The 25,966-nt window shown below is 45.8% G+C and overlaps 1 protein-coding gene across 1 annotated transcript in view; it reads left to right on the forward strand.

Annotated features, from left to right (window-relative positions):
• The window catches only part of LOC149328799 (uncharacterized), a 62,713-nt gene that overhangs the window by 12,310 nt on the left and 24,437 nt on the right, over positions 1-25,966 (forward strand). The window contains exons 10-16 of the mRNA XM_089559096.1: positions 64-80; positions 1,002-1,335; positions 3,203-3,526; positions 8,169-8,480; positions 11,700-12,023; positions 21,036-21,347; positions 24,468-24,788. Coding sequence (XP_089415222.1) covers positions 64-80; positions 1,002-1,335; positions 3,203-3,526; positions 8,169-8,480; positions 11,700-12,023; positions 21,036-21,347; positions 24,468-24,788 — 1,944 coding nt within the window. The remainder of the gene's footprint in view (positions 1-63; positions 81-1,001; positions 1,336-3,202; positions 3,527-8,168; positions 8,481-11,699; positions 12,024-21,035; positions 21,348-24,467; positions 24,789-25,966) is intronic.

Below are 25,966 nucleotides of genomic sequence, written 5' to 3' on the forward strand. Positions count from 1 at the left end.
TACTTTTATATATATATATGTTGTGGGTATTTAGCTTTTGACATGAACGGAGCTGATGTACAGAGCAGAATAGAAGAAAGGTGCGTCAGGTCTCAACGGCACGTAATATTCCTCTCTTGTGAACGGAGCAGTGTGTACTGGATCAAACATTTTTAACATCGCTGAGCTACAGAATTTTAACGTCACAAATATCTGCATAACCTGTGATTTTGACATCTTTGAGATAGAGAATTTTCACGTGGCAAATATTTGCGTAGCCTGTGCTTTTGAATTCGCCCGTGCGCCATTTGTACAAAAAGCCTCCTCAAACAAAATTTGATTTTTCGTCTCAAACTAACTTATGTGTACTATGGGTTCCAAAAAAGGCTAATGACTTTTGCATAACATGGGCTGTGTATACATTGGATAGAATAATGGTCAACTGGCAGCTAAGTGCGCTGCCGACGTTTGGCCAATCCTGGTCTCAGTGGCAAAATAAGAACAGCTCTGCACGGGGGACTTATATCGGACCCACACCAGCATCATTATTGTCATCAGCTGTAGGCCAAAGGCCTCTGCCATGTCTCTCCAATTAACCCTGTTCTTTACCAGTTGTGGCCACCGTATCCCCGCAAACTTCTTAATCTCATCCGCCCACCTCACTTTCTGCTGCCCCCAGTTAGCATGTACGGTATTGGTCATTCCTTCAGCAAATAACCATTTATTGTACATACGGTCACCTGGGAGCTAGGTGCAATGCCGACGTTTGGCCAGTTCTGGTCTCACTGGCCAAATGAGAACAGCACCGCAAGGGGGACCCCATTAGACCAACACCAGCAACATCATCATTAGCCTGACTACTCCCACTGCAGGCCAAAGACCTGTCCCAAGTGTCTCCAATCAACCCTGTTCTTTACCAGTTGCGGCCACCATATCCCGAAAACTTCTTAATCTCATCCGGCCACCCAAAATTCTGCCCCCCCCCCCCCCCCCGCTACCAATGGTATTGGTCATTCTCTCAGCAAATAACCATTTATTCTACAGATCCTGACCCGCCAAGAAATGTCGCCTTCTTTGGATTAGCGCCCTCGCTAACACGTCTTCAGTGGGAATCACCGCAGAAGATGTCTGGCTACATTGGAGATTACACAGTGAAAGTGTGTGACATGTTCACTTCGTGCGACGCCCAGGAAACTCTAAGCGGCTGTATCGAGCATGAGACACCAGCAACATCCCTGGAATTCGAAACCACAGCGGACAAAGGGTACTGCGTCATAGTGACTGCCACCGCAGTATGCGGTGGGGTGGTCCTTAGAAGCCGCCCAAAGGCAGCGTTATTCCAAACTCCTTTGTTTGGTGAGCCACATCTCCTTGCTTTTCGGATTTGTCTAATATTCAGGTGCTTACAAAATATTCTGTAGCCTTTTCTTTCCCCTCAGTGAAACAAACTGATATAATGTTATGCGATATTGTGTTTCAGGAAGTGAATTCTGATAAGCATCCTGATAATCGCATCATAGCTAGTGTACAGGGATTCCTGATTTTAGCACATTTCGCAGACTGAAAAACGCATTCCTTAAATATAAAGCTTTTACATGATATTTGCGTGCCACTGAGTTTAGTTTCTGGAAGTCAAAACTTCTAAATCTCCCAAGAAGCACCGCGAACACTTGTGAGCCTTAGAGAATCAGAGTCACTCAGAGGCAACTATGCAACCTTTTGAATTCTCACAATGTTAGCATATTCTTTAGAGATATTTAACCATTGGTGAGTTGGAGTTTGTAAAAAACGAGTTCATTCATGTCAACCGTCCATTGCGTGGCTCATTTGCAAGGCAGTTAAAGGGAAAATATACATTTTTTATCGACTTTGCAAAGCCAGTTCAGCAATCAGGTTATTTAGTGCGGTCACTGGGTACGGCGCTTATATGTTATCAAATGAAAAAATTCGCTGCGGCTTAACTTGGTTAAGCCCGGTAATTGCGAAAGCAATATCCGTACTTACATCATGGTTCAGCTGGTAGTGTAGCTGGTGGTGGTGCTTGTGGTTAGACTTGTGGTGATGCATCGGTTATGCAATGCAATCCAATCTAATGCAATCCAACCCAATCCAATCCAATGTAATGTGATCCAATCCAATCTAATCCAATGTAATCTACTCCAATTCAATCTAATCCAATCCAATGCAATGCAATCCAATCCAGTCTAATGAAATCTAATCTAATCCAATCTAATCTAATCTAATTCTATCCAATCCGATCAACTCGAATCTAATCTAATCCAATTTAGTCTAATCTAATCTAATGTAATATAATATAATCTAATCAATTCTAATCCAATCTAATCTAAGGGTGCCGGTGGTGGCACCGCCACTACTCACAGACGGCGCGAGATGGTCGCCCAGCTCTTCGGCGTGACATCACACAGAGGTCATGCGAAAGGTCACTTCATGTGCACCGCCGTCGCACGGCAAAGGCTTGAAAGGGCAAGTAGTAAAGCTTTCGCTTTAAAACAAAGCGACAGAAGTGTTGCGCTGACAAACAAAGATGTGATCCACAAGCTCGCTACAAAGGGAATGAGAAAATGTGTAGTGCGTAAAGCCGAGAAGGGCGAGTGAAGTTCAGCAAAATTAAAGCATACACAATAAAAGCAATTTAAAAACTTGTTCTAGTAATGAAGGACCAGCGTAAAGTAAATTTTCTTTCCTTTTATAGACTCCTACATAGATTTTGTGGAGCTCATAATTACTTAATTAATTTTAGCATATAGAGGCGCTGTATATGAATCAATTATGCAAGAACAGCTTTCCTTCAAACGTTTGCGCTTTTTTGTCTTTACCTTTTCTAGACAATATTGTTTGCAAACATATATTAGCGTAAAACTGAATGCGCAATTTATAAAGCCTATTTTATTATTAACACTTCTGAAAACTGACACCGCCTCCTTATGCGAGGAGTGGTTTGTTCTTTTTCGTGTGAATAGGAGGATGAGTTAGCGAAGCAGCAGTTTTGGCTTCCCGCTACGCATATTAGAAAAGTATGTGTTTACAAAAAAACTAATCTTGAAGAATAGTTAGTCAAGATAACAAAAACATTTTTCATACCAGTAGGAGCTTGACGCTGGTACAGCAATGAGATTGAGAACAATATTTTTATCGCGTAGAGCCATGCCACTTTCAATTTTACGCCTGCCTTTCCCACAAAGAAAAGGAAATCTCTGTCCAGAGCTTCCCGATGTCGTTAACCTGACACTGGTGTCCGCTGCGGACAACTCCTTCACCGCACGTTGGAAGCGACCGGAGGGACGCTTCGACTACTACAGGGTAGAAGTCAACGACGAGACCAGCAACAGTAGCGGCCGTACCGAGTCACAACGGATGGTCTCTTGCGCCAGCGGAACCATAATTCATCCCGAGCAGACGGAGGTCACCTGCAGCTACCTCGACTCTTGCTCCACAGCAACTTTTACAGTGCGCACCTTCAAGGAGGGACCACCTGAGCTTCTATCGCTGGGAGCTACTATCAACAATATCTTCATCCCTGGTCAAGGTGATTATAGTGCTTAATTACTGTCGGTGTCACAATGCCAAAACGCCGGTGCCTGTTTGTATGCCTGTGTTTCCTTCAGTCTGTGTGTTGTCTCGAAAAATGAAACCTCCATCCTATAAAAACGCCAGCCCACAGCACCCCTCCACCGCCCCCTCCTAGCCAGGAGGCTGCCCTCGCCCACCAGCACCTTAAATACAGTCCAAGATATCGCCTTGAATCCAAGAGGCGCGGAGTTCGATCCCCGGTGCCGCCGGGTACCCATCGGCGATACATTGGGCAAAAGCTTCCCCTGCCTGGTAATCGGATTCTTTAGCGCGAAATACTTAGGAAATTGGTCCCTCACCCCATCTCGAGTAGAAGAAAACACCTTGTGTTATGGCGCTCTCTGGCTGCATATGCCACTGCGCCATAAAAATTTATCATCATCAAATACCCCCTCCCGCCCATCTCACCCGCCACAAGCTCCAATCAACCAGCGCCCACCCACATGACTAGGCCGCCTAGAAGCGCCGCTAGTCTGCTCTCTCCACGAGGAATCCGCTCAGTAGAGACCCAAAAAGCAGCGGACAGACGGCGAAATCAATATTAAGCACGCAGTTGGAAAACTAGCTGCCTACGTGGAGCACCAAACACCAGCCACCTCCCCATCCCACTTCCCTACCTAAGAAGATACAACCAATTAATCATTACCGTCGACCAACAATCTGCCACCGACCCCTTCGCAAAACTTCAACCACATACATATAACGCGTGGCGCCCATATCTCTCTCTCATTACCCCACATACCTATAAACGCGATTCAAGCGTCCTCTGACCCATGGAGCCAGTTATGCGCGCTTCCGTTCTTTGAAATAATCAGAGTATAGAACGTTGTCAACGCCAAAGCCAATGAAAACAATGAACACCGATGGCCTATGGCTCCAGCGCCGCATTTCTGGCACAACGTTCTCGACGCCAACGCATGCAGCGCAAATCTGTCACTACCGCCATGTAGCTTAAAGCACGATTGATTTGTCCACTGTTCCAAGGGGGCAGTTATGCAGTTTTCCTTTGCTTTCCAAGATCCCGCTCCATTGTATTCGCTGCTTAAAGCACGACTAAGGTGTCGACAGCTGGTTACGAGAGACAACGGCGACGGAGACGCCGCGAAGCGCAGAAACGGGCACCAAACAGCGGCAGTCTTATACAATGGGCTCATAATTAGAAATGAATCCTAAGCGGAATATAATTAGAATCAGTTCAGTTTATTACCTTAAAAGTCCGGCGGGGGGGTTTACATAGGGGCTGGCTTTCTATACAGACAGGAAGTATAAATGGTAAACAATTATTTAAAAAATGGTCAGTTGCAAGTTGCGGAAACGAAGATGGGCGGGTAGTAGCAGCGATTTCGTGCGGAAGGCCGTTCCAGTCTGTGGCGGTTGGAAAGAAAAAAATGGCTGAGGCTTAGCTAAGGTTAAGCCTAGTCAGATGCGAAGCATATTGATGGCAAGGCTTGGTAATACATGGCTTTCCTTGGTTGAATACTTGGTCATTTTAATACAACCACTAGAAGCCTTCATCGTGGGGGAAGACAACGGGATGGCTACAGCGGAACGCCGACTAACCCCGAGACGCGCTTTGGGTGAGCGCCTGGATTGCCACGGAAGCCGCGTCCGCCTGCCCGGTGGAGCGAGCGTTTCACCTGCACCGAGTGTGAACGCGCGTTCGAAATGCGCGGGAATGCCGCTCGAGGACATTCCGGCGTCTGTGCGATGGCATCGTTCTCCCTCTCCCAGCGCGTGACGGCGATCTGTCGTGACGTCATTGTGTCACGTGGCGTGACGTCACCATACCACGTGGTCCGCACGGCGTGCAACCACAGCGACGGCGCGAGGTGGACCCCCGTCTTCCTCTGTCGTGACGTCATGTGTCACGTGGTATGTCACGTGGTGTGACGTCACTGTACCACGTGGTCTGCACGGCGTGCAACCACAGCGACGGCGCGAGATGGACCCCCCGTCTTCCTCTGTCGTGATGTCATGTGTCACGTGGTATGTCACGTGGTGTGACGTTACTGTACCACGTGGTGTGCACGGCGTGCAACCACAGCGATGGCGCGAGGTGGACCCCCGTCTTCCTCTGTCGTGACGTCATGTGTCACGTGGTATGTCACGTGGTGTGACGTCACTGTACCACGTGGTCTGCACGGCGCGTAACCACGGCGAAGGGCTGTAGTGTACCTCTAGTAATATGCTTGGCATAAAATGAGGCAGTGAATGTGGTGGTCCGGGCACGCGGGCGCGCAACTTGTAGTGGATGGCTGGTTCGGTATGATATGCATTCGGCTGCTTCGGTATGATAATATATGGTTCGGTATGATATGCGGTACGATAAAGTTAATGAAATGAAGAGGCATTTGTCTCAGTTGCGCTTGTAAAAGGAAGCTGGTTGCAATCAATAATGGTTTTGGGCATGTGTCGCGAATCGGAGTGACGCGTCCCCGACTGCTGGAGGGGAACGCTTTCGCGTGCAGGTTCGAAGAACAAAGGAATCGAATCAAACAAAACAAAACGAAGCCGTGTTAATATTTTAAAGGAAAGGAGCGAATGAAATGAACGAAAACACTAAGGAAAACATACACTAGGTGCGCGTAAAACACAACAGAAAAAAAGGAGCGAGTTCACCGCCTACACAGCGTCCCAGGTGGTACGGGAATGCCTTGCATGTAGCACAGACGCGGGTTGGCGAGTTGCGATGCGTCGCTGGCGTTGCCTTCAGGGAAGCGGTGGTAGAGAGCCAGGAGATGAGGAACGGAGCTGGATACGGGAGACGCTGACGAACTCCTGTCAGCCGCCTCCAACAAATGAGCAGCTGCAGCAGGAAAACTGTAGCCAGGTCCTCTCGACGGCGTTCCGCAAACACCGTAGGGTTGTGCAGTCTATCCCAGGAAACCATGGCAGCAAAGTGGCGATCGCAGTAGGCCTGCGTCGTTGAGTCAAGGGAGGTCCACGGCAGCACAGACCCGAAGTCTGACGGCTGCCACCTCCACACTTGAACGAGGCTTAATGATCTTGCGTCGATGATCCAAGGGAAGTCATTGGCAGCTCGGATCCAACGTCCGACAGCTGCCACTTCCACGCTTGACCGACCAGACTTGTGCTCAGGTGTCTTCCTCAACACCTCGGTTTGCTGACGCGTATAGCTCTACGCTCCTCGTGCCTGCCTCGCACACACCACTCGCACGCGCACACGCGCAACGCGGGGCTGGCACGCACGGCGCTCCGCTGTCCGACGCACCACTGCCGACACGCCGCGTTCCAAAAATCACTCACCAGTGTGGTGTGCACATCACAGCATGAATGATTTTGCAAAACTCGAAATGTGACATGTGTTGCGTTTGATCTTGTAGGGATGGTCACGGCGTCAAAATACTACTGAGGTCAAGCGAAATAAATCATCCTGAATCAACGGATGATGGTAATTTTTGTGGAAAACAGTTAAGCGAGCCAGTTTATGACTATGGGAAAGGCTGTCAAGTCCATCGCGAGCTTTTAACGTCATGGCGATAGTAAACAGTGAGCCTGGCGCTAGATGAGCCAGACAATATTCGACACCAAGAAAGAACGAACTAGGCTTGCCTGAAGAAAACAGGCGAAGCATTTGTAAGTCGAATTCGCACCTCTGCCATCCGGGGTTCAGCCATGGTCTTCAGCATGGCGTACAAATGACATTCTGGACGCACGCAACTAAAGTTCAGGCACATCCCGGTGTGCGTGCGCTTCCTACTATATTGAATCATATCCCATAGTCACTGCGTTTCCATTCCTTTATGCGAGAAGGATCCGTAGCGTTCCCGAAACTACTTTTGCTTTAACGATTTGTCGATGCTGGATACTTTTCCGCCATTGTTGTATGCCTCCGTTCCGTTGAGTGACTGGCAACAACGTTTAAATGGGGGCAGAAAGTCATATCACATCAATGTAAGTTTCCGGATTTGCGCTTCTGTATGCTCCTTTTTTATTTAACTCTCTTCTAAGTTACCCACTAAATTTATTCTTTGTTCCTAGGAGGTTCCCCGGGCAATGCACATTTCGGAACCTCCTCCTATTGACCATTATCTCACAATCAATATAATCATGATGATATCATAAAAATCTACCGAGTAAATCTAGAGATTTACGTGCTCAAAGTAGTCAGCTCAATTCTACGCGTCAAGAAGAAAAGCTATAAAGTGCAACCAAAACATTATTTTCTATACGACCCGTATAAAAACAAGTATTCCTATCGCAATCAAATAATTATAACAGAAAAAGTACCAGAACGTGTTACGCTAGTCACCTGCCTATGATGCAGTCTTATTTCTTACGTATGCAGCAGATTCATTTTGAAAGGAACATAGGGGTTTTAGCGGCTCGCAGATGTTTCCTGATCTCAGAGCCAAGCAAGTGGCAAGCCAGTAAGAAATACAGATTAGATCGTCTCCCACCTCTCATCGCTCTCAGATTTCGTGTTTTTTTTTATCTCCACTTCCAACTAATTGTAAAACTTAACATCGAGGCAAATATTCTCGCCACATACAACAAAAACCACTTTCGGAGTAAATCCTCATTTTAAAATGTATTTTGTGATCGCCGCAACTATTCCCTCTGCTCTGACGCTCTAGGCCCTGATCCTCCAGAGAGCATCCACATCGCCGGGACATCGCCTTCGCTGACCCGTCTCGAGTGGAAGCCACCTCAAAAAGTGTCTGGAAGCAACATATCTTACACCTTGAAAGTGTGCGACAAGTTCACTGCATGCATCCCAGATGGAATTGTCACCGGCTGCACCGAACACCAGTCATCAGAGACGTGGCTGGAATTCAAAAGCGTGGTCGATACCACGTACTGTGTCTTGGCCACGGCCAGCGCCCAATGTGGGAGCGACGTCCTTTGGAGCAGGCCGATGACAGCGGAGATCAGAACCCCGTTGTTTGGTAAGCCTGGATCTTCTATGGCTAAAGCGCGTCATTATTCTCTGGGTAGAACGGTCATTAAGGCCTCTAAACCACATGCACCAGCTACCAGAGCTAAGCGTACCGAAGGTATTTAAAAATATAGTTTCCTAGCAGGATGAAATCAACTGACTGCTGTTGAGGGCCACATGGGCATGTTAGCAGTATTTTTTCACCCTAGAATGCAAATTTCTTAGAGAGAAGCAATTATTAATTTTTCATTTGCCAGAGAAAAAGTCTGATTGCACAAGTTTTACGTCGCTTTGAAGTACGATCGAGAGAAGTTTTTTGCACTCAGGGAAGTTTTGCATATGTACCTTTTTTACCTGCCTTGAAACAGACTGTAAAATACACAAAAAAAAACTGGCATCACTGCGCTGCTGCTTCGCTACCTCCTGACGCGTTCAGAGAACAAAACTTGTTTGTTTTTCTGAAGCGTTTTCTTCTATGGGGCTGTGCTTGCGCACTGGGTGAGATGTCTGCTCGAGCAGTTGCCATACGGTAGCTTTCTTTAATGCCGGTAAATAAAGATGCGGTAGAGGTAATTGTGTGCAAATGTTTCAGCCAAGTGTTTTTCAATATTGCAAAAGTGTTGAACTGAGACTTTGTTACCCAAGGCAATCTTTAAAATTCACCTATTCTAATGCTTACTAATAATTACCACTGGAGAACGAAAGAAAAAATACTGAAGATTAGGCCACGCGACTTCGAAATCCCTTCGGTTCGTTTCACCCGGCTAGAACGCTTTCTTTAAAGCATGGTTACATTTTGGGCGGACACCTGGCAACATTTAATAAAAAACTGAAAATTAGTACAAAACTACTCAACATCACTGAATACTGCCTAGCTTTCGCGTGCACACACTCCAGTTCATGGCATATCGTAGTCGAAGGAAGAAACAGCGCGACGAAACACGGACACACGAAGAAAAGACACACACACACAGCGCTCGTGTGTGTGTCTTTTCTTCGTGTGTCCGTGTTTCGTCGCGCTGTTTCTTCCTTCAAATGCATTACCAACTAGCCCGGAACCTTGCTCTTCTGAATAGCGTAGTCCCTGCCTATGATGCATTATCTGCGGCAGTAGATGGTTAAATTATTTGCTCAGGTCTTTTTTCCAGTGCAGCCACCTGCGCAGGCTTTTTCAGCTCTCAAAATATGCAACTTTCTTCTATGCAGCTTTCAGAGATGTGAAATTTCCTATAAATACTTTTCCAACCTATCTCGCTCTGGCCACCCTTTACGTATTACTTGCCATCATATCCACCCATTTACTCTAACTTGGGATCCCGGCATTGCTCACCCTCCAGATGTTTCAATGCCGTTGATGTTTCCTTCCCAGAATAGCATTAATTAACCTGTATTCTATATCAGGCTGATTTGTTTCAGCGCTCCTAAAATGGCACTATTATTTTGCTTCCCACGAGGTGACTCTTCTCATCTATTTAAGAGGAAGTCTTTAGTTTAGCCTTCAGGTTTCGGTAATTAAGGCTGCGATTTGCGTAAGGTTGTAGCCGCTCATACCTTAACTATCTCATAGGAGCAATCAGCATTTCACCTCTTTTGTGTTTGTCTCTCTACCCTGGTTAGAATAAAACAGCGGTAACTTTCCGCTACTCAACTACGCGGCAGAAACGTAGAGGCTAAAAAAACAGTTCAACTTAAGGACAACACCGCGACTCATGCCCAACATTCTCGGAGAAAAATTCTGAAAATTGTAAGATCCTCTCAAGCAAATATTGAAGGTAATGTTGCACTCTCCTTAAGCGTAGCGATATTTTGCTTTTAAAGTGTTTCCATCGATCGCATTGAACAGCTGAGACTTCCATAGAAAAGCAAATGTAAAAGCTTTGGATGATAGAAAAAAACATTAGTAAAAAAAATTTTAGGACAGCCGTCGGGTGATCTGCGGATATATTTTTGTTATAGTAAAATATTGCATTATATGAAAAAAACAGGGTTCGTCAAAGGCTTCCCGCTCAAAAATGGTTTTGTCCACAACTTTTGGGTATGTATGGAAAGAAAAATGATAGGTATAACATGAAGAAACCTGAAGCGGGCCGAGTGGGTAAGAGAACAAACCCTTACTAATGAGATCCTAGTCGAAATCAAAAGGAAGAAATCGGCTTGGCCAGGGCATGCAATGCGAAGGCAAGATAAGCGCTGTTCCTTAAGGGTAACGGAGTGGATTTCAGCAGAAGGCATGCATAGCAGGACGCGGGAGAAAGTTAGGTTGCCGGGTGAGATGAAGTCTGCAAAGATGCGGTGGCGACAGCTTGCAGAGGACAGGGTTAATTGGAGAGACACGGGATAGGCTCTTGCCCTCTAGTGGGTGTAGTCAGGCTGACGATGATGAGTTTCGCAAGTAAAGACGAATACTGAGCAGATACACTGTTTGTTTGCGTTCTTAAAAGTTTGCAAATTGTATATGTCATCCAAATGAAGTCAAATTCTGTTTTGCTGCTTTCTCTGTGGCTCTCTTACTTAACAGAACTCTTTCTATGACTACCTTCGCTTTCCTGAAACGTCGCTTCCTAGTGTTTATTTTGGGGTCGCCGCCTTCTTATATTTTCCAAACAAGCTGCATTCTTGTATTAGGCTACGGGCAGCGGGTTTACGTTGCCAGACTCTCCCCTTCCAAATATTACCTTTGTCAGTGTTATCACTTGCTACTGGCGTACTTATTTTCCAAAAGAAATGTTTTGCTCTCCTAAATTGTAATTTTTAACCAAACCACGAAACATTCCCTGTTTCGCATAATGACGCGCTGCTGCGGTCGTCTATAAGAAACGTCATAAGCAAGTCATGGACTGTTTATGTGTTTTTCGTTATTTCCATGTCTTATTCATCTCATCCCACGCTATTATTCCCATTTCTAAGCAGGTAGACACATCCAAGAAAAAAGGTTGTGTGCCGCAATGTTATTCCTTCCGAGTGATAATCTGTGGCCTCTCTTCAGGGGACTGCGTTCGCTGTGCTGTCTGAGTGAAGGTTTTCTACCATTAGGGAAGCTTCTTTTACTGAAATAGTTTCGTAGCTGATGATATTTTAGATTACTAGAACGTTTTCCTCACTTTTCTGAACATTGTTACGGGTGCTAGTCACAACGCGTGCCTTTTTTTACACTAATCAGTTTCATGAATGTGTGCTGTTTGATAAGTATATTTTCGTCCTGCAAAATTGAATCCTAATTTAACCGCAGCTCTGCCTGACGTGGCCAACCTGAGCCTTGTGTCTGCTGGCGACCGATCCTTCACCGTATCTTGGAAGCGGCCCGAGAGCCGCTTCGACTACTACAAAATCGAGGCGATAGGTGAACATGGCTACAGCGACCGAGATGTTGTAGGGCATCGCGCTGGTTCTTGTAGTAAAGGCACCATCCTTCAACCTGACTGGACTGCAGTTACATGCGGCCAATTCAACGCATGTACTACAGCAAGCTTCACAGTGCGCACTTACAGGCAAGGACCACCTGAGCTTACATCAACTGGAGCTACCCTCACCGACATCTTTATCCCAAGTCAAGGTAACAACGCTTTCATTTCTCTAACCAACAAATATCATTTATTTTTGATTACTCGTGTTTCTTGTTCTTAGGCGCACCTCATATGAATGTGGTAAATTTGCATTCTAGTAAGCTGCACCGAGCTCTGTCTTATACAGTAACTAGAAAGGCAGACTAAATAGCAGTCAGTATTCGGCTACTCTATTTGTAAGAGAAGCTCAGCGTTAATGAATATATAGTAGATATTACCGTTGAATGTAGCATGCAATACAATTTTCGAGGTACCAATAGTCCGCCCAAATTTTCACTGAGTAGGTATCCATGAGCCCATGTTGCTTTGAAAAGCAATGTTTCCACCGCCAGCTGAAGTACACTGCCTTCGTACGCACATGCTATTTGTAACGGTGATTGATGCTTGCAGAGAGCGTATAAAAATAATATCCTACCGCACCGAGTGCGGAAATTTCACGACGGCATTAAGACAGGTAACCAACTGAAAAGATACTGATACTGACAGAAGTGTAACTGCTGTAAGAACCAACACAAAACCTAGGTTGTACTTGATTCTAGTCATAGTGTTCTGTTATAGGAAAGAGCTGATATTTCGTTTCATTCTTTGAGTAAGCATGGACGCATGTGGGAATATGATGGAGGCCGTGATCTACAGCAATCAGTTTCTATTTACATTTCATTCGGCCATGACGTGAATGTCACGAAAGCAACAGGGGATAAGAAAGCAAGCGGGTAATCGCATACACAGCCAGTACGGTCACCACGAAACATCTTACCTGATAAGTCAAACGGGCCACATAGCGCTAATTCGTCATATAAACAACCCCCAGTTTGTTTTCAATAGTTTGTTTGTGGCGTTAAAGTTCGTAAGGTATGGCAAAGGTGTCATCGTGCTCAGTCACCCGTAGGCATCGGCTGATGTCGCCCCGTACGACGTGAGCTCTAGACTCGTTGTGCGAAGAGATGGTAGCATGGGCATCTTTCTGTCGCAACAAGGGTTACGCCTCCTCTAACGCCCTATGACAATGGAAGCAACGGCCAATGGGAGAGGACCGAATGAAGAGAAACGGAGATGGATGGCTACAGAATACGGCCCTTGTAGTCGGTGTCCTACCAACACACCTTGGAATGGAATCAAATCTATGCACTTATCCTTCAGTAAGACAACTGTGGATGTAGATATCGCACAGGAAAGGCACTCTAAAGAAGAATGGCGATTGTATTCGCTCTTGAAAGTCTAAAAAGTGCTTTTAGTTTATAGCAACGAAACACCTGAAGTGTCTGAGCTTGACAAACGTTTCGTTTCGTCGGAATTATTTCTATATGTGAGCAGTGCGAGAAAACGTGGCTAAGATATAAGGTCAAAAAGCGAGCACTTTCCTCAATGATTTACCTTTCTTTAAAGTTCTCTAGCAGCCACAACATGTTTAATCAAGCCAATAAGTTACCTTCCCAGTTTCCATGGTTCGTGCTCTTTATTTATAAAACTTTGCAACGTACTGTACCTGTTGTCACTTGCTGGCGAATCAATGAAAGTTAATATCTTGCTGAGTGTATTGTTTCTTTCCAAGGACTAACAAAGCCGAAAGTAATGGAGACTCTGCTGGGTTTTTAGGTGCCCTATCTGAGTATAAACTTGATTTTATATTATTTATCGAGGCCAACTTGTTCCTTCATTGACAGCGCAGCACTCTAACATAGCTAAGCAACTGCCACACATGCAACGAAGCCAACTGCTGGTCAGGGTCATTCGCTAGGTTTATGCTCGCCGCATAACCTAACATAACGTTTTGTGCTAAAACGCAGTCGGGTACAGCAGCAGATAGTAGCGTCTAAAACTGGGCTGGAAGCCCCAGCTTTGTTCGTTTAAAAAGCGGCATGGCTTGCAGGTCTTGTTAATTAGCAATTGTTAACCAAAGGCTGCCAAGCAAAGTACGATAGACAAAAAAACATAAACTGACAGCAGGCGTACTATCCTAGAACACAGTGTTCTCAAGAACGTCATCAATGCGCAAAGGACCGTATGCTATGGGCTGTGCTTTTTACGTTGCCCATTTCGCATACATTCAGTCCTCTCTCAGTGCTTACTCAGATATACCCGCAGCATTCAAGCATCTGGGGTAGGCGACCCGGCCATTCCGTGGTTGGCGACCAGACCTGACCACTTGGCTAATATCACAGCAAATGGCAACCAGTGGTTAGGTTCAGTAGCCTGTTGCTCGGAGAGCACTGCGATCTACCTCTCTACTAGCTCCATAGTACGTAAAATTACCTAATGTCAATGTGGTGGCCAAGCGCATACCCAAAAATTCTGGACAAAAATGTTTTTGAACGAAACAGAGCATACGAACGCAATTTTAATTTTTTTTTCATATTTCGCTGTAACAACCAAAATAACCTTTTTTGCCATTAACGTTTTTGCTATCCTAAAAAGCATTCCGTATAGGTTTACTAGGTCAGTCTTAACTGCTCTATGCGAGCAGTGAAGAGTGCAAAAACTGGAATGGAAACACTTTAAAAAAGCTTTTGCTAGGTATAGGAAGGATGGAGCATCGCCTTCAATATTTTCATAACACTACTGACAATTTAACAGAACTGAAGGTTTTTGTCGAAGATTGTTGGGCGTGTACTCCTCGCGTGTGTGCCTCCAGTGACGAACATGCTCGATTAATCGCTTATACAAAGTGTTACGTTCTACCGGCGAAAAGGCCGGCAGCAACGTGATGAAAACAGGCCGATTCGCACAGCAGAAAAGAAAAGAGAGAAAGAAGGAAGGAAGGAAGGAAGGAAGGAAGGAAGGAAGGAAGGAAGGAAGGAAGGAAGGAAGGAAGGAAGGAAGGAAGGAAGGAAGGAAGGAAGGACCATCGACGCATGCGCGGAGAGGCGCATGTGGCCCCGATTGTGTTATCTGCACCATTCCTTTCTCCTAGTAGCCGTAGCGCTCCACTGGCTTTCTGGTTCTCGTGGATCGACGTAGCTCAAGAAAAGGTCCCTCGGGAAGGTCTTGAGCCTCGTAATTCGGTGTTCCTAAGGTCGTAGGAGGAAATTCTTCAGGACTCGACGTTTCGCTGCTTCCGTCTGTGTCTGATGAGCGTTTTCTGATCTGGTCGACATGGCGTCGAAAGACTCCGTCCTCAGTTGCTACAGTGACTAGACGGGCACCACTCGTAGATTTCAGTTTTCCTGGTGTCCACTTTTCTGCGACTCCGTAGTTACGCACATAAACGGCATCTCCCGGGACGAAGTACCAACTAGCGGAATCAGCCGCTGGATTCTTGGGCATTTCGTGGCTCCTAGGAGGAAAACACATGTGTAGTCTTGTATGCAAACGGTACCCAAGAAGTTCGGACGGTGAAAACCCTGAAGACTGTGGCGAAATCGTGTAGTTACAAAGAATTCTCGCCAGAGCAGTTGCCAATTCCACACCAGGCATTCTCTTCAAACCCTCCTTGATAGTTCTCTCGGCCCGTTCTGCGAGACCATTGCTTTGAGGGTGATAAGGTGGGGTACGGATATGCTCGATTCCATTTTTCTGCAGAAATAGAGTAAACTCGGACCCGGTAAAGGGGTACCGTTATCCGGAACTATGGTGCGGGGCAATCCAAACCTGCTAAACAAGGTTCGCATGCAATCGGCAGTGAAAGTAGCGGTTGCTCTAGATACTGGAATGGCTTGTATCCAATTGCTGCGAGCGTCGATGATTACCAACAGCATCTTGTTACCAATAGGCCCCGCGTAGTCGGCATGCAGCCGTGACCACCTCTCGCGCGAAATCGGCCAGCTGACGGGGTTCCGTGCAGGTGGCATGGACTGCGCCTGCACACAGCTTCGACACTCTGAGACCATTCTACAAATGTCTTGATCTAGACCAGGCCACCAAAAACTAGCCCTCGCCTTTGTCTTCATGGTAGACGCACCCTGATAAGACTCGTGTAGCATCTTCAACAGTTTCTCACGCGCCGCACTTGGTATCACGACACGATGGTCCCAGTAGAACAGCCCCTTCTCCACAGACAACTCATGCCGCCTTTTCCGGAATTCTACCATTTCCCTGTTGTCACCTTCCACGACGGAGGGCCATCCTTCTGTCATGTACCTGCATATCGCTTGCAAAAACCCGTCAGCTGCTGCAAGTGCTTGAATCTCTTGGTGGGAAACGGCTGGCTGGTCCCATTGGTCCATGATAAGCACCATTTCCTACAGATCTTTGGTTTCCGTTTGCGGCTCCTGCAGCGATTGTGGCAAACGGCTTAAAGCATCAGGAATTAGCATTTGTTTGCCAGGTTTGCAGACGAGCTTGTACTTGTATGCCCCGAGCAAAAGCGCCCAGCGCTTTTGGCTGTCATGGCTGGGCGGCATCCATGACAGAGGTTTGACGATCCTGTCTGAGAAGAACCAACAAGGGGCGGTGGTCCGTTACAAGCGTGAACTCACCTCCCAACAGGTAATCGCGGAACCGTGTCACGCCAAACACCAGGGCTAAAGCTTCTCCCTCAATCTGGGAGTATTTTCTCTCAGCTGAGGTAAGCGTCCGTGATCGGAAACCAATTGGCCTGTCTTCTCCATTTGCTCGGTGGAAAGGGGCAGCTCCGACACCGTAAGGCGAAGCATCGCATTCCAACGTCAACTCCAGCTGCGGATTAAAGTACGTTAGCACTGGGGCTGAACACAAAGCTTGCTTGGCCTTCTGAAATGCGGAGTCTTCTTTTTCTTGCCAAACACATTTTGCACCTTTTTCAAGACGGCTATACAAGGGTGCAAGCATAGTGGAAAGATTTGGCAAAAACTTGTAAAATGTAACCAGTCCCAAAAAGGACCGCAACTCGCCAACATTTCGCGGTAAAGGGGCTAGCCTGATTGCATCCACGTGCGTCTCGATAGGGTGTAATCCTTCAGCATCGATAAGATGGACAAGATACGTCAATGATTATTGACCGAACTTGCACTTTTCGCAACGAAGTTTGATACCGTTCTCGCGGAAACGCTGTAGCACCGCTTTCAGGTTTACGTTTTCAGCCTCGCTGCTCTTGGCTATCAGGACATCGTCTAGATAAGCCTGAGTCCCTTTTAGTCCTTGCAACACCGATTCAATTTTCCGTTGGAATATCGCTGGCGCTGATGCGATGCCAAACGGTAACCTGTTGTAGCAAAAGAGCCCCTTTTGCGCGCTTATCACCGCTAATTTCCGCGAGTCTTCATCTAGTTCGACCTGATTGTAAGCATCGCGAAGATCTAGAACAGTGAATTTTTTTCCTCCACACAGGTTTGCAAAAATGTCGTCTACGACAGGCAAGGGGTACTGCTCAACATCACACACAGGGTTTAGTGTAACCTTGAAGTCCCCACAAATGCGCACTGTTCCGTCCTTCTTCAAAACTGGCACGATGGGCGTTGCCCATTCAGAATGAGATCTGGCGATATTATTCCTGCTGAGACTAATCTGTCAAGCTCCTTAGACACTTTATCACGCAGTGCAAAAGGAACTTTCCTTGCCTTGAAGAACTTTGGGTTTGCTCCAGCCTTGATGTGCAGTCGGCCAGGCGAGCCTTTCATGAGACCAACACCCTCAGTGAAGAGGTCGGAGTGTTGCTGGAGCAGCGTCGGCACGTCCTGCAAGGTTTGTCTTCCCACAGGAGCCTTCGAATAGACGCTCAGCACCTGAATGCGTTCGTCTGCTAATTTTTTCAGCAGGTACCGCAAAGACTGGGGCCATTGCAGTCTAAAACAGTCAGACTGCACTCCACTGTTGTACCTTCTTATGAAACTGGCATTGTCAATGCACCGAGGAGCGTCAACTTTCCTAGATAGCATGAAAGCTGCACTTCAGACTTCTGTAGCTGCGGCCATCGATGAGAGTGCAATTTGTAAATGCTCTTGGGAATGACGCAAACAGGGGAGCCGGTATCGATGTCCACCATTATTTCGATGCCATTCGACGTAAACGGTTTCCTGATGGGGGGTATGAGACAGCACGGAGTGGTGAAGGACCAAATTTGTGACGCGCTGATATCACTCTCATCGGTTTCTGTCGTCTGTGCCGTTAATTCTAGCATTCTACTTCCCTCATTTGCCGGACACATTTTAGCTAAATGCCCTGGCCGTGCACACTTGTAATATTTGCGCTTGATTAGTCGACAAGCCTTGCTCTGATGACCATGCTTACCGCAACATTTGCATTGTTGCACGCCCTGCGACTTCGCGCGCGACTCGTATTGACCACAGAGCTTTAGCAATCTCGCTTGTTCTTGGTCCGTAACAATACCTTGCGAATCGCGCTGAGCGCTCTCTGCGGCAAGAACAAGAGCCTCGGCTTCCTCAAGAGTCAGATTTTTCGTCGCTAGCAGCTGCTTCTGCACATTCTTGGACCGGACGCCGCACACATTACGGTCCCTTATCATTCTGTCCAGCGCAGTTCCAAAATTGTAGTTGTGTGCCAACTGCCGTATTGCCACTATTAATGCATGTACAGATTCTCCTTCTTGCTGGCAGCGATGGAAGAACTTGAAGCTTTCAGAAATTTCATTCCGTACCGGATCGTAGTAGCTGTTTAGGGCCTGCACAACTTCTTTGTAGGTCAGGGCGCTAGGCTTTCGCGGTGCTACCTTCCCGTTAAAAATTTCTACCGTTCTTGTTGCAAGCGCAGCTACCAGCAAGGCTCTTGTTCTTAGCATCGTCCTTCACATCATTCGCTTCGAAATAGGCTTCCAGCTTGACTAGGTACGCCTGTCACTTATATTTTTCGTCTTCAAATTCCGGTAGCCTGTGTGCCTTGGCTGGTGGTGGGGCTCCTTCTGCTTCGCTGTCGTGCTTGGGCGTATATGCTGGCTTCCTTGCTGACAGAATCCTCGTCGCCAATGTTACGTTCTACCGGCCAAAGGCCGGCAGCAACGAGATGAAAACAGGCCGATTCGCAGAGCAGAAAAGAGAGAAAGAAGGAAGGAAGGATCATCGACGCATGCGTGGAGAGGCGCATGTGGCCCCGTTTGTGTTATCTGCAGCACAAACATGTCGGAGTCCCGCATGACAACGGGATATGGTACAGGACACTTTCATCGCAAATCGGATATGCCTTCGTATATTGAACTGTGCATCTAATATATGTTGCTCTCAGTTTTTCCTACCTCGCACAACGTGACATGTTCCTTCCAGTTAGAGACAATGATGGAGGCATTCGCCGGTTCAGTACAAAAAAATTCTTTTTCCATCAAGTAACGCATCTAGATTATATTTATTTTCTGATTTGCATTAATTAAAAGACCTTCCCTCTACGGATACCTTAATATGACCGGACTAACCAGCATAAGTCTGTCTCATCTACTGCTGTTCAGGTCTTCCGATCATTATACGCATGTACAATTTTCAAAAAGCATTTCGTAAGCATGTTTTGGCAATAGGTGAGTTTAATAGTTTTGAGAGTGTGCAGTGATACGGCAGCACAGTTTTTTACGTCGCGGAGGTTAGGCCCAGCAAGGGCAATTAGCGTGAAAGGTGACGCGTGTGAGGCACAGAGAGAAGCAGAAGGACGGAAAGGAACCGAGGTTAACCACGCGATGCCGAGCAGACTACCCTACACACTGGAAGGCGAATAAAGGAAAGAAAGGAAAATGAGCGGCAACGAAACGAGATTTGCATGGGTACATCGACCAGTGTGACAAATGGACAGAGGGCGTACACTGAACGCCTAAAGTAAAACCTTCGTCACAAATAAAAGCGAGGGAAAATGCTCCTGAAATTCTTAAAGAAGGATGAGGTTAAGATCTAAAAGATTTCTATGCAGGCCTGTATGGCAATTCACTTGTTAGAACACGCGGATGAGAATAAACTTTCATAATGGTAATGTAGCCTACAACCTTTGATTCTGAGCTGGAGATACCGACAAAAAGGATGGAAAATCACCAAGAATTCTAATTTTAACCAACAATCCTAACTCTAAAAAGCTGCTCACTGTACATCTGGCGTGATCTTAAAACCAACACCCGGAAACCTATTAATGTACCACTCTACACAGCACTGTGCCTTGTCAGTCGGGAACGAATAATAGACATCTTTAATACAATAGAAGTCTTGATGTCTCCGTTTCTGGTTATTTTCTCTCCTGAGTTGCAGTTTTTGTTTTTTGTCGCATAAAGTCTGTCATAAGTTTTCCTGAAAATTTCTGAGCCACTGAGCTGCTCCAAATTTCAATCGCCTGAAGTGTTCTCGACCTGCTATTCTAAATCTGTCACCTTTGATTCGACTCCGCCCTAGAGCTCTGTCGCTTTAAGTGGATATGAATTTGAAGATAGCGTTGCGGGTAAATGTTTGTTCTCTACATAATTTAAACTTAAATACACTGGTCGTGGTTTCAAGCCTATGGTTTCAAGCATGCTTCGCGAAAACAAACTGGTATTCTCTTGTTAGTCGACCGAGACGCCTATTTGGCCCGAATCCTTCTTCAAAGAGTACACAGGTGGCAGAATACGAGCCTGGCGTCTTTCTTATGTGGCACAGATACATGGGTGCCCTAGATTACCTAAGAATATTCAAATATCAGCGGACGTCATAAATTCTAAGGCTTATTCATTTTCGAAAGCAGTGAAAGTACAATCCGTGTTTTCTTATATCGGGTGCCCGTGAAGAAATTGCATAAATGGACATCAACTCGCAATACAAACATTTAATTTTTTGCGACTTGTGCTTTTTTGGCATGAGTAAACTAGGCAACAACTTATTCTCTGCTTAATACGGCAGGTCTTGGTCCACCAAAACGCATTACAATGGCCGGTACTTCATCCTCACTGACCCCACTCCAGTAGGAGGCTCCTGCGAAAGTCTCCGGAACCTTGGCAGGGTATTCAGTTGAGGAGTGCGACACCTTCACGTCATGTTTTCATGATGTCGGGCGCCCGTGGAGAAATTCTATAAGTGAATTTCTATGTTGGATCTTGACATCGCAATAGAAGCATTTATTTTTTTATTACTTGTGCCTCTTTTGGCATGTTTACAAGTGGGCAATGATTTGTTCTCTCCTTCATACTGCAGATATTGGTCCACCAAAGCGCATTACCATGACCGTTATTTCATCCTCACTGACACGACTTCAGTGGGAAGCTCCTGCGAACGTCTCCGGAACCCTGGCAGGGTATTCAGTTGAGGTGTGCGACACCTTCACGTCATGCGATGCAAAGAAGAGCCTGACCGGATGTGTCAGTCACCGTACTGCAGTGACTTGGCTGGAATTTCAGAGCACCATGGACCAACTATACTGCGTCCAAGTCACGGCACGCGCCCTGTGTGGTGCTGACCTCATCACTAGCCGAGCTGCCGTGACAGAAATCAGAACACCTTTGCTAGGTGAGCATCCACGCTATATAGCCAGCATTTTGTCGTGAGTCAAACTCGAAGCCTTTTTTTTCAGTGACGGCATATAGGTTCTTTCATCTATCTCAGCCAACGTATTGCAGAGTAGGTTAACATTCTTTGAAGAATACCTTGACTTCAACATCACGAACCCCACAATTCTTACCATTCCCAAGTGCTGGCGACACAAGCTTTTTTTAAAAAAAGTTATTTAGCAGCACGCCTCAACGCTCCAACATGGTTTTGAAGATTCGAACGCAGGATGTCGTGGGCAACGGAATGGCAGGCTAGCGTGTTACGAATTAAACTTTCGATCCACGATTTGTTTTTAAAAGGGATGAATCAACCAGCCTGCAGCAGCACCATCGCGCACATCCGAGAGGTCCACGCTTCTAGACAAGTAGTAGCCTTTAGCGGCTAAATTATGCCCGACACATCCTATATTTCGTGGCTGCAGCGAATGGAAGTGAGTGGCGGCCTGCCCCTCACAATGATATCATCCGCGCTCCTGGAGTACAGACCTTAGAAGCTAGCTCCAATAACCGTTACTGCATCGCAGTAAAGCATTCTACAAAACCGTTTCATTTCCGTCTATTAAACGATTATGCAGCATTTTGAAAGCAATAGCAAATACGTATTTAGCAATGAAAGCTGAGTAAAAAGCTCTTCCAAGTAAAATGCAGAACCGCAATGAAAATGTTTTAGTTCACGCAAAATATACCCCTTCACTGATGCCAACATAGGGACTTCAGAACGCTGGTTTTAATCTCTTACGCAGTAGGGTACTTCCCGGTTTCCAGAGGTTGGGAATAAACTATTTACTACGGCAGCTAAGTAATCTCTCACACATATTATGCGCCCATGAACAATGTAGCGATTACGGCCAGTTTTATGGAACCTGCAGTAAGTGTTGCGTACACGGCAATCTTGATTAGGAGTAAATATGAACACGAGCGATTCGTCCGCTAGCATCTCCTGACTACTAAAGCATGCACGAAACCTCAGTCAAGGCTACAAGCATGCCACTGCGGGTATTCGAAGAACATTCAAGATTGAAATTTGCCGAAAAATACATGACATCGAACTAGTTTATTTTGCTGTGGGAACATTTTTTGGCGTTGCTCGTTTTTGTAGCGAAATGGCATTGCTCATTTTCGTAGTGTCAGCAAGTAAGCTTGCGTGTTATAGCGATCAAGTACAGCACTGAAGAAACATTACACGAGAAAAACGGCTGGGCATAGTAAGGAGTGAAGAGAGGACTCTTTGTTGTCACTCACATGTGTCCTGTGGACTATTGCTGCTAATGGCGCGAAGAGAAGACACCTTTCTTTATCTCTTTACTTCATAAAACTTGCAACAAAGCTTTAACGCTTCCACTGGCAACTTTTCTTGTCTTTTATGTACAGCCATATATTCATGAGAAGTCACCATCATCAACCAGATCACATCCCCTGCTGGACTACGGCCTCTCGCAATTATTTCGCTGTCGCATTGTTCGCTGACAGTGGTTCGCTGACACATTGTTGAATTTTTTCAGAGCAGTTCTTATATCACGTTATAAGCCTTTTCCAGTAGGATCGCTATGTCAGCCCTCGAAACAAGATTTACCATTACTGGGAATTTCGAAGACTGCACTGCATAAACCGATTTTTTACATGGTTGCTCCTAAACTAGTCGTCAGACCCACGAAAAGGACCATTTCATAAATCAAATTGTAGTGAATAACAATAGCTGCAACTAAAAGGAGAATAAGCGTGCACTTTGAAAGCTAACGAGGCATTGCATGGATGGCCTTAGGAGGCTTAGAAAACCTTTGTGAGTCTCCTGGCAACTCCTGTTTTTGGTTTCTCGCAATCCAGATTGAAAACACAATGATTTTCACGAGTACAGTGACTGGCATGCAAAATAAAAAAAATTGCATTAACAAGAAGTTTTATTCAAGGCATTGGGAGTTTGTAAAGAAAGGCTCTGCAATATAGTGTCGGAAGCAGTTGGTCATTCAAGTTCGATAGTCTAGGGGAAAAAATGCAAGCCTGCAGATGCAAGAAATGACCTCGCCCAAACGCCGAATACTTTATCAGTGAGGAATAAAAAGAAGGAAAGCGACAAAAGCAAAAAGAATGGCAAATTCATGGCAAAGAACGAGAAGCAGCTGTGCCCTAGGTTCACAATATCTAACACTCGATAGAATGATGGGCAGAATCAACACTTCTGAGTGGAGCAGTAGGCACCTTTCAGGGTAAGTATTGGTAAAAAAGATGAACCCACACGAAAAAAAAACAAGGAATTTACTTCACACACCGCCATCCCCTGCTCAATAACGATGACATTGTTTTTCGGCAAACTGCCCTGAGATGCAATAAAGCACAGGGTGGTCAACCATGCATGTCCCTCAATTTCGGAAAGTGCAAGCACAAGCGTGCATGGGAAATAATAGCGCACTCCGGAAACCTCGAGGAGCACTGCACAAAATGCCCTTGCACGCCGAATTTCGGGCAAACAAAAGCAACGAGAAAACCGGGAAAGGGAAGGTAGGAAAGAGTGCTGAGTGAGTCAAGAAACAAATGCGCTTTATGACATCCTAGTCGAAATCACGAAGAAAATGGGTTAGGCAGCGCGCCTAATATGAAGGCAAGATAACCGATGCTCCTTAGGGAAGGTACTGCATACCAACAGAAGGTAAGCGTAGCTGTGGGCGCCAAAAAGTTAGGTGGGCGGATGAGATTAAGATGATCACGGGGATAGAGTGGCTGCACTTGGCTCAGGGCAATGTTAACTGGCGAGATATAAAAAACGCTATTATCCTGCAATGGGCGTAGTCAGGCAGATGATGATGATACACTATATTTGCGTCTGGCTCACTCTTTCTGTACCTACAGATGTACTTAAGCCAACTGCGCTGCTTAAAATCAAAGCTCCAAGAAAGCGTCTGCTTTTTTCATATGAGATATTTTTGCGCCATTTTATTTCTGCAATCGAACCTTGTTCCCTGAAATACAGGATCAATTCTTTCCTTCAGAAATTTTTGTGGAACCAATCACTGGTCACTTACCAGAATGCACTAGGAATGATAAATGAGGTACAGCACGAAAGGAAAAATGTGTCTCGTTGCAGTGCTACCTGAAGTGGCTAACCTCAGCCTGGAAGATGTGACGCAAAGTTCCTTCGCTGTGAGCTGGCAGCGACCTCAAGGCCGCCTTGACCATTACTTGCTCGAGGTGACCGGGCTGCATGGTCAGAGAGGCAAAGCAGGACAACACCTTGCGGGCTCGTGCGCCAACGGAAGCATACTGCGCCCCGACCAGACGCGAGTCACCTGCACCCACCTACAAGCGTGCAGCAACGTTACCTTCACACTACGCACTCACATCCATGGTCCGCCTGAACGCACATCTTTGGGAGTAAGCATCGAGGGCATCTTTATACCTGGTCCAGGTACGTTGCTTTCCCATCTTCAGTACATAGTCGCCAGGAGACAAGTGTGTATTTATAATCCGCCTCACGCTCATAAGAATCGGTTGGTATGGCAAGAGTCCTTACACAAAGTTAACCTGGTTTCCAGGTCATCCTAAGAAAACGGATGCTGGGGGAATGCAAAGAAAGTTTTCTGTCTCGAGATATACGACGAGAGAATGGAGACAGTTTGGTCGTTACTGAATATGAAACTGGATGTTTGATTGCGAGCATGAATGACTGTTTAATTTTAAGTAGTGTTCTTCTTTCATCGAAGATATCTTTTAATAGCTTGTGATCACTCGTTATTCCTTAGGGTCTGTGGCACCAATTGTTCATATTCCTGTATTCGCATGATCTGTAGCCGAACTAAATATTACGGTCCCAGTTCGAGAGAAGCACCTCCATTCGGTGCTTTCTAAAATTGGGTGGATTACAGGGGCGATGCTCAACATGCTTATTTTGTTAATAAGCTCCCTACTTGGCACTTCGAACCACATTAGATAAACACCGGCAGAGGAATGAGACCAAGTGAGCTACCCCTACTTCGATGAAAGTTTTCTCGTTTACTTACTCCAATCTACAAACATTCCAAACAAAAGCATCTATCGATCAAAACTCTTGCATGCATCTATCAAAACCCTTGAATTCGTGTGGCTACCGAATGAAGCACAAATCTTTTCATCAGATTATTTTCAAGTAGCTTATATTGTAAATCACTACCTTGAGGCAATATATAGCTGTCTCCCTACCACAAAGCGGTCATTGCATGCCAAATGTTCAAGACTTTATTTTGGGCGACTGTATTTTTCTGTAAGAAATCGTGCTTTCACATAACTTGCACCCCAAAACCTTTTGTGTAGTGGCTGCTATCCTCGTTGCGCTTTTGATCGCAAAACATAGCGTAAAAATTGCTTGGAAGACAAATGTTTTATTTCCCTGGAAGAAGATAATAAAAAAATTAAACAATTCCTTTTCCAAACATAGCCTCATACAACTCTCGCGGTATATATATATATATATATATATATATATATATACATATATATCTATATATATATATATACATATATATCTATATATATATATTCTGCTGAAAGCGAAATTCCGAAAGCTCACTTTCCTAGTAGAAGTATTTCTGCTTGGGGCAGTAATCAATT

Source organism: Amblyomma mixtum, chromosome 9, assembly GCF_055824585.1.
Source record: "Amblyomma mixtum isolate Tamu chromosome 9, ASM5582458v1, whole genome shotgun sequence".
NCBI lineage: Eukaryota > Metazoa > Arthropoda > Arachnida > Ixodida > Ixodidae > Amblyomma > Amblyomma mixtum.